The sequence below is a fragment of the Ischnura elegans genome, chromosome 2, assembly GCF_921293095.1.
Source record: "Ischnura elegans chromosome 2, ioIscEleg1.1, whole genome shotgun sequence".
Taxonomy (NCBI): Eukaryota; Metazoa; Arthropoda; class Insecta; order Odonata; family Coenagrionidae; genus Ischnura; species Ischnura elegans.
In genome coordinates this window covers 142315996-142330516 of record NC_060247.1, presented here as the reverse complement: position 1 = coordinate 142330516, position 14521 = coordinate 142315996, and the positions used below count along the sequence as shown (strand labels likewise).

The following is a 14521-nucleotide window of genomic DNA, read 5'->3' as shown; positions in this document are numbered from 1 at the left end:
ACGGCATACAATCACTTTTTTACGAGGTGGTGTGTTCCCTTACCGAGTTTGAAAGAGTGTCAGTCAAACCAACAATCCCAGTAAGCACAAAAGATAATTTAGACGGAAATTATTTTGGTAATTTGGGGAAAATTTACCCTAGTAACCTATCCCCTTTCTTTACCACTTGCCTGCAGAATTGCCAACAGTGAAGTATAAAACATATTTAGTGAAGCATTTTCTTAAATTATTTTCAATTTCATTTCGCAAATAGTTTCACATTATATACACGCTATCGATGAAAGGCTGTGGTCATTAACAAAATTTCAAGTACTTACAAATTACCTGATTATTTTCATAAATAAATAGAGAAGGGTACTAATTTTCATCGGATAATTATTTTCGTTAAAATAATTTTATGAAAGATTGAACTCCCATCTTGACGGTTGGCTATTTCGGATCCTCAACTGCGATTTGCGAATAGTGGACTGTAACGTTGGCTTCGAGTGGACAAATAAACAATGAAGGAGGAACATGAACACGACTGCAAGTGCCGAAGTAACATGCCTGGCAATTATAATTTATAGCTATTACTGGAGCATGAAGTAAACTAAACTAAGTTACTTGATACAATGCTGAAAATAGTCAAATATAATTCAGTGGAAAATTTAACCAGAGAGTTGCATCACTTTTTGCTGTGATGCCATGGTGAGATAATATACTTTTTCATAACATTTATAACAGAAATTTGGTTCCCTCAACCTCTAGTAAGTTATAACCCTATGCAGAACCCATGATGCTGAAGGACCTCTATGGTATCTCGCCTTGTCTGGCCAGTCAGGTGAACTTTACAGAGGTTCTATGTCCTTGCTTGATGCACACTAACATAGGCGGATCCAGGGGGGGGCACGGGGGCACGTGCCCCCCCCAGACCCTCAAAAATATGCAAGATTTTTAATACGGTCCCATTATCATTGCATTCGTTTTGTATTACGAGGTATCCTTGTGCCCCACCCAGAACAAAATCCTGGATATGGCCTTGCTTGTGCCCCTACCAGAAAAAAATCCTGGATCCGCCCCTGCACACTAATGATAGACATCTACATTTGGTGGATGGGAAATCATTAGGTTTGCTGTATACCAGATATAGGCGTCTACATTTTGATTAAATTAGGTATAATGCTAACTTTGTACTCTCAGTAGGGATGTAAATATTTGTAGCTTTTTTATATAAGTTTGCGCAAGTGTTTTAAGCATGATGATGTGATAATTAATTCTTATAAGAATATTTCTTACAAGAAAAACACCCAATTTCTGATAAGAAATGTTCTTATTAGAATTTTCCAATAGGGATTGTCCCAATACATCACATATGTGCACATAAAAATTTAAAAAGTAAGCCTTTACACTTAAGTATGTATTTCATTGAAGTGACTTAGTATGCTCAGTAAAGTCTGAACCTGCCTCAAATGGAAAAAGTTGCCCTAAAACTTCACTCGTGGCAGGTTTTACTGCATTAAAACACTTCAATACATCATATAAAAGTGTGTACCCTAACAATGCAACAATTTGAAATAGCAAAGGCAGAAATTAATATGTATGTACTCAGGAAAAAAATGATAACTTCTCATCAAACTCATGGTGAAGCAAAAAACTCAGTACTGTTCCACAAACTTTTATTTGCTGTTGACTAGTTTCAATGGCTATAGCATCACTCTCAAGACAAACAGAATAAAATTTAAAAAAGCATTACCTCAGTGCTGGCATTTAAATATTCCATTAGTTTTTCTAACAACACTGGAGTCAGAATTCGTCTCCATTTTGGTAAAAGGAAAATCTTGCTCTCAATAATTTCGTTGATTATTTTAATATTGTCTTGAGCACTGAGAATGCCAAAACTTTTGATAAAATTCTTCAATTTGCAGCTGAAAAGGAAAATATACTACAATAAGCCAAATTCAGTAGAACTATGAAATGTAACTCAACTGCTGTCAATCAAAATGCTGTCCTCACACTTTCCTCCATGGAATGTTTAAAATAAATCATGCTCAGTTACCATTGTTTACACCATTCTGCAGCCAGCTCCTTAGACTTCCAGGTATCTTCAATCATAAAAATCAATGGGTAGCAATACTTGAGGCAGATTCCTTGAGTTTTTCGGTCCAACGCACCACTATGGCACACGCTCACCACAGCATTTATTACATCTTTCATGGCCACTATCAATCCCTCCGTATCTTCCATTTCTTGAAGCCTATTATTAAAACTGAGAGAATGTTCAAATAGATCCTAAACTTATTAAATTTTCAGGAAAAAACCACAGACCATCTAAAGCTACATATAAGAATAAGAATGTGGGTCCCTCATTCTAAGACCTTTACTCTCATTAATAAACCAGTCCCTGGTAGAAGGTTTACTTCCAGATTCCTAGAAGATATCCAAGGTTGTATACCAGTATACAAGAATAAAGGTGACAGAAATAATCTACAAACTACAGGCCAGTACCTCTAGTACCACAATTTGGCAAATTAATTGGGTACATATTCTGCAAAAGGCTCATTGACTATCTTGATAGACAGAACATATTCATGGGCACACCCAGCGAGGGATAGGGGGGGTAGAAATTTTATACATTCCACAGTATTAAAATTATCATTTTTGTTCTGCCGCAGATCATTCTCCTTGAGGCTGTGCTTAACAGAAAACAATGTCACTTGAGTTTTATCATCATTTAACATAATCGCATTGTGGTCACACCATGTTTGCATCCATGTCATTACATGTTTGCTGACATCAATTAACGTGTTCACATTTTTACTTTTTGATGAAAACGGTACATCATCTGCATACATAATACCGTTATTATTGGAAGTTACAATCTTATTGGGTTAATCATTGATGAATATAAAAAAAAGCAAAGGACCCAACACAGACCCCTGTGGTACACCTTTTTTAACTCTAACATAGAGGAAAAATACGAAGTCCCATCTTTCCAGTAGGCTACTCATTGTTTCCTTTCATGATAATCAAAAAAACATTTCCTGTGTAAAAGTGATAATATGTTGCAGTAACCATGAGAATGGGTAGCGATTTGGTACCCAAAACGCTGGCACTCTTACATAATCTAACCCACGCGGTATCCCGAGAAGAATTTATACATACAGGTATTCAGGGTATTCCAGTAAAATGGCTTCAAACATACCTTCATTGAATTTAGAATTGATGGAAAGGAAAGATAAGTTACCACGAATCTTCCCCATAAATCAGCCAAATTCTCTCCTAATTAGCTTAATAAAAAGAAACACGAAAGTTGGCACCCACTTTCCATGAGTTGATGAACTCTTTAGAGTTTTGGTTAACTTGATTGATCATTGAGAAGGTGATCACTCGCAAGAGTACAAACAATCACAAAGCGTGCGAGGCCAACGTAAGGATGGCTGAGAAGAGTGGCTGAGGTGCAATGAGCGCCACTTGCCAGGACGTACACCATCAAATAATTTGCCAAAGACTTCAGACTGTCAATCATTTGCCAAAAATAGCTCGAGTCAACAGTAATGGTCAACAGACAGGAAAAGTATGGGTCTCTTTATTTTTCAAACTCTATCACAATTGGACATAAAATAGAATTGCAGAACTAGACCAATGCAAAGGTAGGCACAATAATAAACTCACCTCTCAGAAAGTTTTTTTGACTTTAAAATGAAGATTCCATAGGTCTTGAGTGATTTTAAAATATCAACTTTAGAGATGAATGGAAGTGACTGATCGCTGAGGCGCAAATTTAGAATTGCAATCAATTTCCTGTAAAGATTTAATCATAGATATCAACAGAGAGAATTGAAAGCAGGTAGCATATAGCTGATCATAAATTTTACATATCAGCTGTTTCCATACTTGTAGACATCAGGTGCATTAAATCTCTCTTCTATATACAAATTCAGAACAGGCAGGAAATGCTTATACTTCTCATCAGCTAATGTATCCAGCACATAGACCTGAAATAGATTAATTTGAAAGTTAATTTTCTGTTACTGGGAGCCAAATTGGTGAAACCACATCCAATATGGGCCAAGTCATTAGATGTGGTCCATTCTGAAATAAGTCTATTTATTTACCATGGTCTTTCTGTACAATTTGAGCCTTTTGGCATTTAAATTTTAAAAATCCCTCCCCACTATTACATGTGCATTACAAATACTATCCGCATGCCCTGGCCTTTGCACAATGCTTGAAAACATTAACAAAGTTATTTATTTAATATGAAGCAATTATAACCAACTAATGCCTGAAACTGTTGTTTATGTTTCAAGCAATGCTGTGCAAGTACACATAAATATTCATGGACACAATCACAGTCATAGACCACACATGAGAGGCTACGTAGCGAAGAGAGACACTGAGTCACTAAATAATCAATCCGTGTTGCATGTCTCCCAGGGGTAATTTTCAGCTTATTTTGCAGACTCAATTTCAGAATAAAGGCAAATACTTACCAAGGCATTACAGGTGTTGCACATGAATTTTGCGAAAGAACCATCACTGAAATTCTGCTGGGATAAAACAAGAAGCTTAAAAATACATGAAATGTTGATGGATTAATTCTTGAAAGTAATGAAGTATGTATGTTAGGACAGATCAGAAAAATAGATCCTTTTCAAAACCATCACGCCAAATGAAAAAAGTTGTGCAACTGATTAAATATAAGGCCTATTTGAGAGATCTAGGTGAACCCCTGACCCATGCCCATCAGCCATTTAAGGGGGAAGGGTCACAATTAGAAGAAATTAATAGTTTTTGGTCATTTGCTTCAGATTTTACCAAGTTACTGTCTTTAAAGAAAAATGTCACGCATTTTGAAGTATCTGCCACCCTTTCATTCAATAGCACCTCTAACTGAAGCAGTAAGAGGTAAGAATTTGGACTCGGAACATTGGAACAATTTTGTCACCAGAGCTTGCCACAGTAAAAGTGAAAACATCAAAGCTTTTCCATTTAGATGCTGGGATCCTATCACACACTGCTGCTTCTGAATAAATTGACCCAAATAAAGAAGCCAGGATTTGTTAAGCATGTTGTTAAGGATCCAATACAATGGAAAACAGAAATAAATAAAAGTTGACAGAGCAGTGAAATGTATGAATAGATTGAGTGATACATTGCCATCATTATCAAAAATGTGAATTCATCAGTGAAATACACTCCTGTGGAAACTTAAGTCTTTTTTGATGAGAGGTGATATTTTCTGCAAAAGGTATCTTCACTACCCATGCTTAAGGGGAAATCAACCTTGAAGAGAAGTCCCAGACAGAAAAATCTTTCCTCCTAGGAGCTGAAAATTTTCTAAGTCCAGCATTTTCACTGATTTGACAATGCCGCAGAGCTGCACCTCGTGGCAAAGAACAAGAAACACTCAAGTGTCTATCGATTCACCAACCTTTTTCCGCAAGAAAGATAACCGTTTTTGTTGGCTTACATACGTGGCCAAGTTCTCAAGTGCGTGTCGGGAGACTTACGTGGATTAGGCCCACCAGGGGTGCAGCTAGGAATTAAGGCTAGCGGGGGGGGTTTTAGGCACACCTAATACTTGGGGGTGTGGGGTATTGCATACCCACCAAGATAAGCAGGAGTTGCAGGGGCCCTCCTCCAGAAAAATTAGAAGAATAATTGTTCAAAATTGCGAGTTTTACGGCTTTCTGAGGGATATTTGATAAATCGTAACGCTGTTATATAAGTAATACTGATCCAAATAAGTAAAATGGATTAAACTTAAAAATTTCTCTGAGCGCTGGGGGGGGGGGGTTTATCCCCAAAAATCCCCCCCACCCTGCACCACTGAGGCCCACTCTTCGGAATGTACAGAGTTGGCACAAATGGGACACGTATTCATAACCAACCATATTTTTTCCATTCTCCAATGAATTTTTGCAGTTAATAGCACAATTAGCACAGAATAGCACCATAAGTCAGAAACAGTTTGTCCAACCTAACCCTAGCTTGACGAGTGCCCAGGGAGTTCCCTCCCAGTGGAACGAAAATATATCATTCACATGTACACTCTACTGATACACTCCCTCCCTGAATCTGCATCCCTGCTTGGAATCCTGATTCCTTAAGAGGACAATGGGTGAGTTGCTCATCAAACCGTCCAAAGGAAATGTGGAGGACTTCAACTGGTGTGGGACCTGAAAAATCTTCACTGCCAGTAAGACACTTTGCATATTCATGGATAGGAAGTGATGAGTGATTAAAGCTGCTGCATCACAGCAGAGATTGGTAAAATGAATAATTGTATGCATAAAATATTATAATAAAAAGGAATTCTAGGTAAGTATGAAAAATAAAATAATGCCAAATTAAAATTTTAAAAATGCCTCATTTTATAACTTGTTAACTTATAAATCAACCCTACAATTAAATAATGTAGAATATGTAGTTTGAGAAATAGACTAAATAGTCGCCGCAAGCCATTTATACGAAAATACTATGAGCACCACAGCCTTTTACCTCCACCAGATCTGAAAATCATCAATAGATGACGCCAAAAATTTCTTAAATAATAGAAATATTTCTTAGCAAAACATCTTATTTTGAATATTTTTGATAAAATTTAACACTTTTGAGCATAAATGACGGAAAAAATTGGATAACAGCGGTTAAAATATGTCTTCTGGATGAATAACAAAATACTGAAGTGTGTATGAAAAATGTGCACAAAAATATCCACAGCACCTTACTGTATGTACCATGGATATTATATGTATTTCATGCACTTACATAGTGCCTATGGACACAGTAAATATGTAATATCCACAATTAAGGTAGCAAAAAGGACAACAATGATGTTATTTTCAAGTTTTTCTCAGTTTTACATGACACATAGTAAAGGGATTAAGTACACAAAAGAACTACCTTCCGCATTTCTAGGCAATGCATTAGATGGCAAGGAAATGATGTCCGCTTGTTCAATCTGAAACTTTAACCGACTCTGAAAGTAGCTTATTTTTCCTACATGCTATTATTATGATTACACATTAAACATCCTATAACTTGACTGAGTAGGCACAGAGTACATTCCTCTTAAATTTCTTCCCAATGTCTCATTTGCACTGACAAGGTTGAATAACCCCATCACTATCCCAGATGTCCACAGCAATTTTGATGCTTGACTGGCAGGATACCCAAGAGGCAGGGGCGCAGCTAGGAATTAAGACTGGGGGGGGGTTTCAGGCGCAACTAATACTGGGGTGCTTTGGGGTATTGCATACCCGCAAGGGTAAGCGGGAGGTGCGGAGGCCTTCCGCAGGAAAAAATTTAAGATTAATGGTTCAAAATGGTGATTTTTTACGGTCTTCTGAGGGATATTTTATTAATCCTCACACTATTCTATAAGTAATATCAATCCAATTAAGTAAAATAGATTTAACTTAAAAATTTCTGTGAGCTCTGGGGGGGTTATCCCCCAAAATACCCCCCTCGCTGCGCCACTGCCAAGAGGAATTTACTTGAATTCATTTGAAAATTTGCAATGTCTAATCAATCATGTCATTCATGTCTAATCAATTTCACATATCTAATCGTTACAAAATATTGGCTTTTGTATTTTGACACACGCTGCCAAGGGATACACACAAAAATGCCTTATGTAAATGAATGGACAGCTTTAAAAAACCTTGTAACTCAACTTCGTGAAGAATCGTCACTCACGTGGGGGATAAGAGCTTTGGCCTGCTCTTCATCACAAAAATCACTATGTCTTCCTCAGTGGGCTCCAAAACCTTTTTTACCAGCAGGGAAGAAGACCCTCATAGGGTGTTTGTTGTACCCTGCAGTGAGGCCGTGGTTCTGTGGCATTGACAATTTGGGACTCTCAGCTCCAGCGAGGTAAGATTTTCATGTCCGGGGCTGTACATTCACCAAAGTTTCTTTGGTAGCTTAGAGTACATATTATTTTACTGCTGATTTAATTAATTCTTATTGCAAAACTTTACTATACTATCATTGCAATCAGAAGAAGCAGCATTGGTTAGGAGAAAACCCAACACAAGGGAAATCTATGCAATTTCTGTTAAGATTGTACAAGATTCAATATGTATTTTTGAATTTTGGCTGCTATTTTGTATCTATGTGTGCTGCCCCCTTGTGGATGTATCTGTAAGCGGTGTTTGTGGCGCCTCCATGCGGTGGCATCAGTGTATTAAATGCTGTTTGTTTTGTTAGTCAACATTGTGGAGACCCAGTGAGAAGTGACTGGGAGAATGTGAAGCACATTCTGCATTATTTGAAGGGGACAAAACATTATTCATTACATTATGTTAAAACTGATGAAAAAGTTACTGTATATTCAGACTCTGACTGGGCTAGTGACTTGAGTGATTGCAGATCTATTTCAGGGTATTGTTTTATTCTAGGTGGAGGAGTGATTTGCTGGCGAAGTAGAAAGCAAAAGTCACCATCAACATCATCAACGCATGCTGAGTATGTGGCTATGTACGAAAGTGCTACAGAGTTTGAGTGGTTAAGGGATTTTTTGGTGGAAATAGGTCAGGGAGATTTTGTATCAAGGCCATGTTCCATACTTGCGGACAATACAAGTGCTATAACCATTGCAAGCACAAGGTCTGTTAATGATAGGTCAAAGCATTTTTCTGTTAAGTTTCACTACCTAAAAGACCTAGTTTGTCGAGGAGAAATTGTCTTTAAGTATGTTAGGACAAATGAAAATTTAGCTGACTTGCTGACAAAATCACTAACTGGTCCAAGAACCAAAGGACTAACTAATAAGTTAGGTATCTTTTGAGTTTTTTTTTACCCATGTTAATGACTGCTCTTATGAAGTATTTTTGAGCTGTGTTCTTTTGTTCCATTTTTGTCCTTTTGCTGATGATACACTAAGTTTCATTTTTTTAATATTGAATCCTGAGGAGAGGTGTTAAGATTGTACAAGATTCAATATGTATTTTTGAATTTTGGCTGCTATTTTGTATCTATGTGTGCTGCCCCCTTGTGGATGTATCTGTAAGCGGTGTTTGTGGCGCCTCCATGCGGTGGCGTCAGTGTATTAAATGCAGTTCAGTTTTGGTGTTAAATCTGACGTGTGCAGTTGTTATTTCAAGCGTTCCTTAAGATTCCCTGCAATTGGCGTAGTAATCAAGAAGTTGATTTTATATAAGAGGCGTTAAATTCAACAATTTCCAGTGTAAAAAATTAACAATGACACACAATGCCTCTCTGCCAACCTTAAACTGTGCCTTAGGTAATCTATTAGGTGGTTGAGCTAGTCTGTGACTGTGTTTTATTCTTTTCTAATGCACACCTTTTCAAATTTGCACCTGAACTTACTCCTTCACCTCCATTTCAGCTCCTACCCCTTCCTTTCCAATTCCTTAACTTGCTCAGTTATACTAGTCTGGCCATGACCAATTCATTTCTTTCTACTTGGTGATTTCTATTTTTAGAACTAAACTTGTCAACTTAAATAACTCTGTTGAGGTAAATAAACTGAGTAGAATTGATCTTGAATACCTAGATTCATTCTTTACGGTGGAAGTAAAAGCATTTTTTCGTTAGAAAACAAGTAAGAGACTACTGAAAATTCAAAACTCACCAAACAATCAAAAATGATGACACCATAATTCCTCAAATCAACTGATTCCTCAAGAATGGAGAAGAGAGTATCAAGAATGTTGGGGAGAAATTTGACAATCTCACCGCCATCCACTCGGAGAAATCCTCTTAAAGTGTCCAACAGCACGTGATCACCACACCTCCACTCCAGCAGCCTTGACAGACTCACTGCAATTAAGAGTCGTTGACAAAATTGTGACAATTCAGAACAATAAAAGGCAGCTAAGCAAGAATGTATTTCCTCATTGAGTCTCTCATACAGTTAATCATCAGTATTCCAAAATCATTTGGGCCAAATGAGATAAGCTAGATTAAGGGATGCGTCGTTGCCATTGGTAGATGCAAGAGCTACATCAAGGTTCCCACAAATTTGACGCCTACTATTTTCCCTAACCCTCGACCGATCAAAATTCAAGTCTCTCCTGCAATTCCAGATCATTTGAATCTGGCTCAATTTTGAATCCCACCGAGATACAAGATTATTTTAAATTTCTCAATTGACTTGAAAAACCCCGAAACTGCTATTTCAGAAAAGAAAGACCAATAGCCTATTGGTTGCAAAATATAACGCTATTGGAAACTATTGGCCGCGTGTCCATTGAAGCCATAGGAAGATATTGTTGAAATATTTGGGCATAGTTCTTATTTTATTTGTCAGGAGGAGTGGCAACATTATCAAAATATCATTACCAGGAAACATCATTTTATATATTATCAAAATATACAGCATTGGAAAAACTTTTGAGAGAAAAACTTAGAAAAATGTGAGATATTCAGCATTTTAAGAATTTTAAAATGATCAAAAGGTATTACACAATTAGAAAAATTTTTGTATCCAATGTATCCACCAGTCACATCTATCTTTCAACCCACCATAGGTCTCTATGCCAACGAGTCAATTCGCACCGTTGACGGCACTGCGCCCATTTCAATCTAGCCCGGCGATGCAACGTCTCCTGCGTGAAATATACTCAATGGGTGCAATCAGGGGGACCTCCCTTGCTACATTGAGGCCGATTTCAGACGATACGACTTTTCCTCGGCTGCCGTTCACGTGAAATTCGGGCGGCTTTCACACGAGACGGCTCTTTGCAATGCCGTGTGCCGTGCCATGAACAGCGGCTGGCGGAAAATCGTTTCATCTTGGTGATCTTAATATTGAATTATGTACACCTATGGTAATTCTTTGAGAAACAAACAAGATGCGTTCCGAGAGATTGTTCGTAAGTTGATAAACCTACACAAGGCGTCGAAAAGTGTGGTTATCCTGCAGAATGCAACACTGCATTACTTTTTTTTTTTTTTTTTTTTCCGTTAACTCAAGGCCGCCCAATTTATCCATGGTGCCGCTGTACCGACGTGTTGAGCAGTTTATTGTTGAGGTTATGAGAATTGAGACAGTGAAGCATGCAAATAAGTTGTCAATTAAAGCAACAATTCAAGGTGCATCACAGAATACGGAATACATATACGTATTTTGATCCGACACACAAGTTACAACAAATTAACAGATGATGTCGCCAGAAGTTGGGGAAGTTTCACTATTGATCCAGCTGCTATACTAACTATTTATGCAGCTTGTAAACTGTGCTCCTAGCATATTTTGTGCAGCCCTTCAAAATCAACATCGACCACTACTGCGTTATTATTTAACGCCTGTTCAGCACTGCAGGCCATATATCTGGCAAAAAAAGAATAGATAGGGAAAAAATGTTGAATTTTTAAATTAATATCTGGAGAAAGACCCAGTGGGTGCTTGATGTAATGTGACATTTTGGTCGATCATGCGTTCTTTAACAACAAGTTATTTAAAACTTTTACTTGGCAAATAAATTTATGAAGATGATCTTAAGTTTTTTTTTACAGAGCTTTCCTGCTAATTTACATCTTAAATGAAATTATTTTCATTCACTTCTTGTGGTTGTTCATTTAAATTTGCCATTAATTCAGATAATAAGAGTTCATCCTTGGAACCGAGTATCAAGAACCGAGAACCAATGGGGGAGAACCGGGGAGATGAGAACCGAAGTACCTATTGTCGATGCAATGTTTATGAGAAGGTACATAAATAGGGGAATTGTGTCAGCCACAATATTATTTACTGAACTCTACTTCTCCTCGATTCCTTCCGTAAGGGTGAACCCTTTCCCTCCAAAGCTGCATCATCATTTACGATTTCACACTTTGAAGCACCACAGTCAGAAGCACTGATTTTTTTACTACTTTCGCCAGAATAACTAGTTTTGTTGACAAATGTTTTGCCTTAGTCCGTACAAACGAATTCCATTTGCTCCTGAAGACTGAGCCCGATGATAGTAATTTCAAAACATTTCATATTATCAAAACTTTGTATTAACGAATAGCACCATGTATTTACCATAGGCTTTTTGCAAGGACCACAATTTCACTATGTATTATTGAAAAATTTCATAACATCCTGCTTTGTATAATGGAGAGATTAAAGCAATGATATAATCCCGTGACTAATTTAAAAAAAAAACAAAATGTGGAGTTAGTTTAGTCCAAGCACAGTAAAGGGGCACACACATGCAGGTTCCTATGATTTAAAGATAAGAAACAAATAAAAATAGAAAATAAACATTGAATCTACATACTAACCATTTTGAGTAAGTTTTGTGGAACAAACATTAGTGTGAATAAAAAATTTGCATTTTTCACTCAATTTCAAGCCTTTGGCATTAAGCCTTTTAATGTCTGTATCAATTGATTTTGTAGGGAGATGGAGATATGGACAACTGTCTCCTTCAAACTTTTTAAAATCAATCTGTAAAAGAGGAAACCACCACCTATCAGTAACATTGTCAATAAGGGCCAATGGTTAATAATTATTAAAGCACTCCTCACATTGTTCCTCACCATGAACACATTCAAAGCATGTCTGCCATCCGAAATGAACGACCCAAACTCCATCATCAAGTTCATAAAAGACATTCCAAATGGCTTCTCTGCACCAAAGATAGCCGACCTGCATCAAAGGAAAAGAATGACTTTTGAAGAATATTCTTTTCAAGTTTTCTAATGCTAATTCCTAAAGCGAGTTACTTGCTGCTCTATGGAAATAAATTACATACACTAATCCAGAAATGACAGTTAATGCTTGGTGGTAACATAGATAAACTGCATCAGCTTGAAGTGTGTGTTTGCGTAAATTACACATGGAGGAGACTGTTGTACCTTGAACCTATGTGTACCTTGGGCCAATGCTGTTTTCACCAAATATATGACGTAGGTAAAAAAGATCATCTGAGCAGCAGTACACAGCCTTGCCACTAGAGGTGTCTGTAAGTTGGTGTTAGTCTGGCAAGTTTCACGTTTAATTTTTTAAATTAAAAGAAGAATTTCAACCTCAAAAAGTAAGTATTTAAGCTTTACTATTTTTGTATTCCATTACAATGGTTCATAGTAAAACTGAAACTTAAATTATGTCTTAATACCACTACGATGACATAGATGACATAGGCTAAAATATCCCAACAGGATTTTCCTTGGCCATATTTTTTATAGTTATTCAATTAACATTGGAGGTACAGTCGGATTCAAAAGTATTGCAACGAATGAAGCAGCACCACTTTCGCCACAGTTTGGAATTAGATTTTCGGAATTTTCTATTCCACCAGTATGAAGGAAATTTGAACAACAGTAGATGACTAACTCAGTATGTTCGTATATACAGCAATTAACATTGAAAACAAAATTAATTTGGTTTGCAAAATTTTTGGGAGGTGAATTAACTATTTGTTATTTTAGTGGGGAGAGGGGTGGATGTTCAGTCTCTGGTACTGAATAAGCACTTCTTCCACAACATTCACGGCAGTTTCTTTAGGTACACTAGTAAGAAGGCATGTTTTTAAAAGTATTAGGGTACACTACATGTGACACCAGAACTTTTTCCCACATCACTTCCCTGGTCATTTTCCCCCATTTCATATAACCTAAGAATTTGGTCGCCACAGCTTTCCAACAAATGCGTCCAAAAAAGAGCACACACACCAGCAGACTCCCGATTAATTATCTGGCTGCTGCCGTTTATCTGTCTTTCGGATTATCCGTGCACGCGTTCACACTACTTTGACGTTTTTCGCGATCTTTATAAAAAAATAAAATGGGATGCAAAAGCACCACGATATCTGAATTTGAATGCAAGGCTACACTGCGGCTATTATTTCCATTGGAATCTCCTTCTCTTGGAAGTGGAATTATTTCTACAAGTCTATTTGGACGTATGCTCTGGAATTGCAATCAGCAGCCGGAAAAAAAAACTCTTGATTAATTATAAAAGATTCTTCAATGATAAACCAATCGTAAAGTTAGAGAAATGATATTGACGATCTCTAATTGCATATTGAATATCGCAAATCCGGAAGTAATGCCTTGGCCTCGCATGCAGTTGAATACAGTCCAAGGGATTCAGAGGATTCATTGCACTCGGGCATGTTTACGCCGCCACGAGTAGCCAAGGTCAAACCGGAGGGGGAGGAAATAGTAAAAGAGAAGGCAGTGGGGGAAGTAGCAGTAGAGATAGCAAGAGTCATAGAATTTGCCACAAGTCTCGGTTTCCAATGGCTGCTGCTGCGCGATGGCGTGATCGCATGACGTTACCTTCATGGGAGTTATGTGCTCCTTTTTTCAACCACCAAGGTGAGCAATTGCACTTCGAGATCACGGATCAGCAGTTGCATGCCAAGAAACTTGTGCGAGACGCAACGCAAGTTGCCTCACATCTATAGTTTCCAACGTCATGGAGTGGTTTGGAAGCATTCGTGCAAACCAATTTTCTAAATCTGCGATCTCGCAGCCATGGATGCGTGGTCTTCGGAAACTAGGTATTACACGGAGCAGTAGAAGTACGAGTACAATCACGTTATCGCCGCTAAAAAGATCGTGGTCAGGAAAAGGA

General features: G+C 37.6%; 1 protein-coding gene across 2 annotated transcripts in view; it reads right to left on the bottom strand.

Annotated features, from left to right (window-relative positions):
• Positions 1 to 14521, bottom strand: part of LOC124154728 (dedicator of cytokinesis protein 2-like) — a 156316-nt gene that overhangs the window by 74517 nt on the left and 67278 nt on the right. For both annotated transcript variants that reach the window (XM_046528622.1, XM_046528624.1), the window contains exons 11-17: positions 12481 to 12589; positions 12223 to 12388; positions 9584 to 9771; positions 3874 to 3974; positions 3652 to 3780; positions 2036 to 2245; positions 1733 to 1904 (exon numbers count right to left, since the gene is read on the bottom strand). In XM_046528622.1, coding sequence (XP_046384578.1) covers positions 1733 to 1904; positions 2036 to 2245; positions 3652 to 3780; positions 3874 to 3974; positions 9584 to 9771; positions 12223 to 12388; positions 12481 to 12589 — 1075 coding nt within the window. The remainder of the gene's footprint in view (positions 1 to 1732; positions 1905 to 2035; positions 2246 to 3651; positions 3781 to 3873; positions 3975 to 9583; positions 9772 to 12222; positions 12389 to 12480; positions 12590 to 14521) is intronic.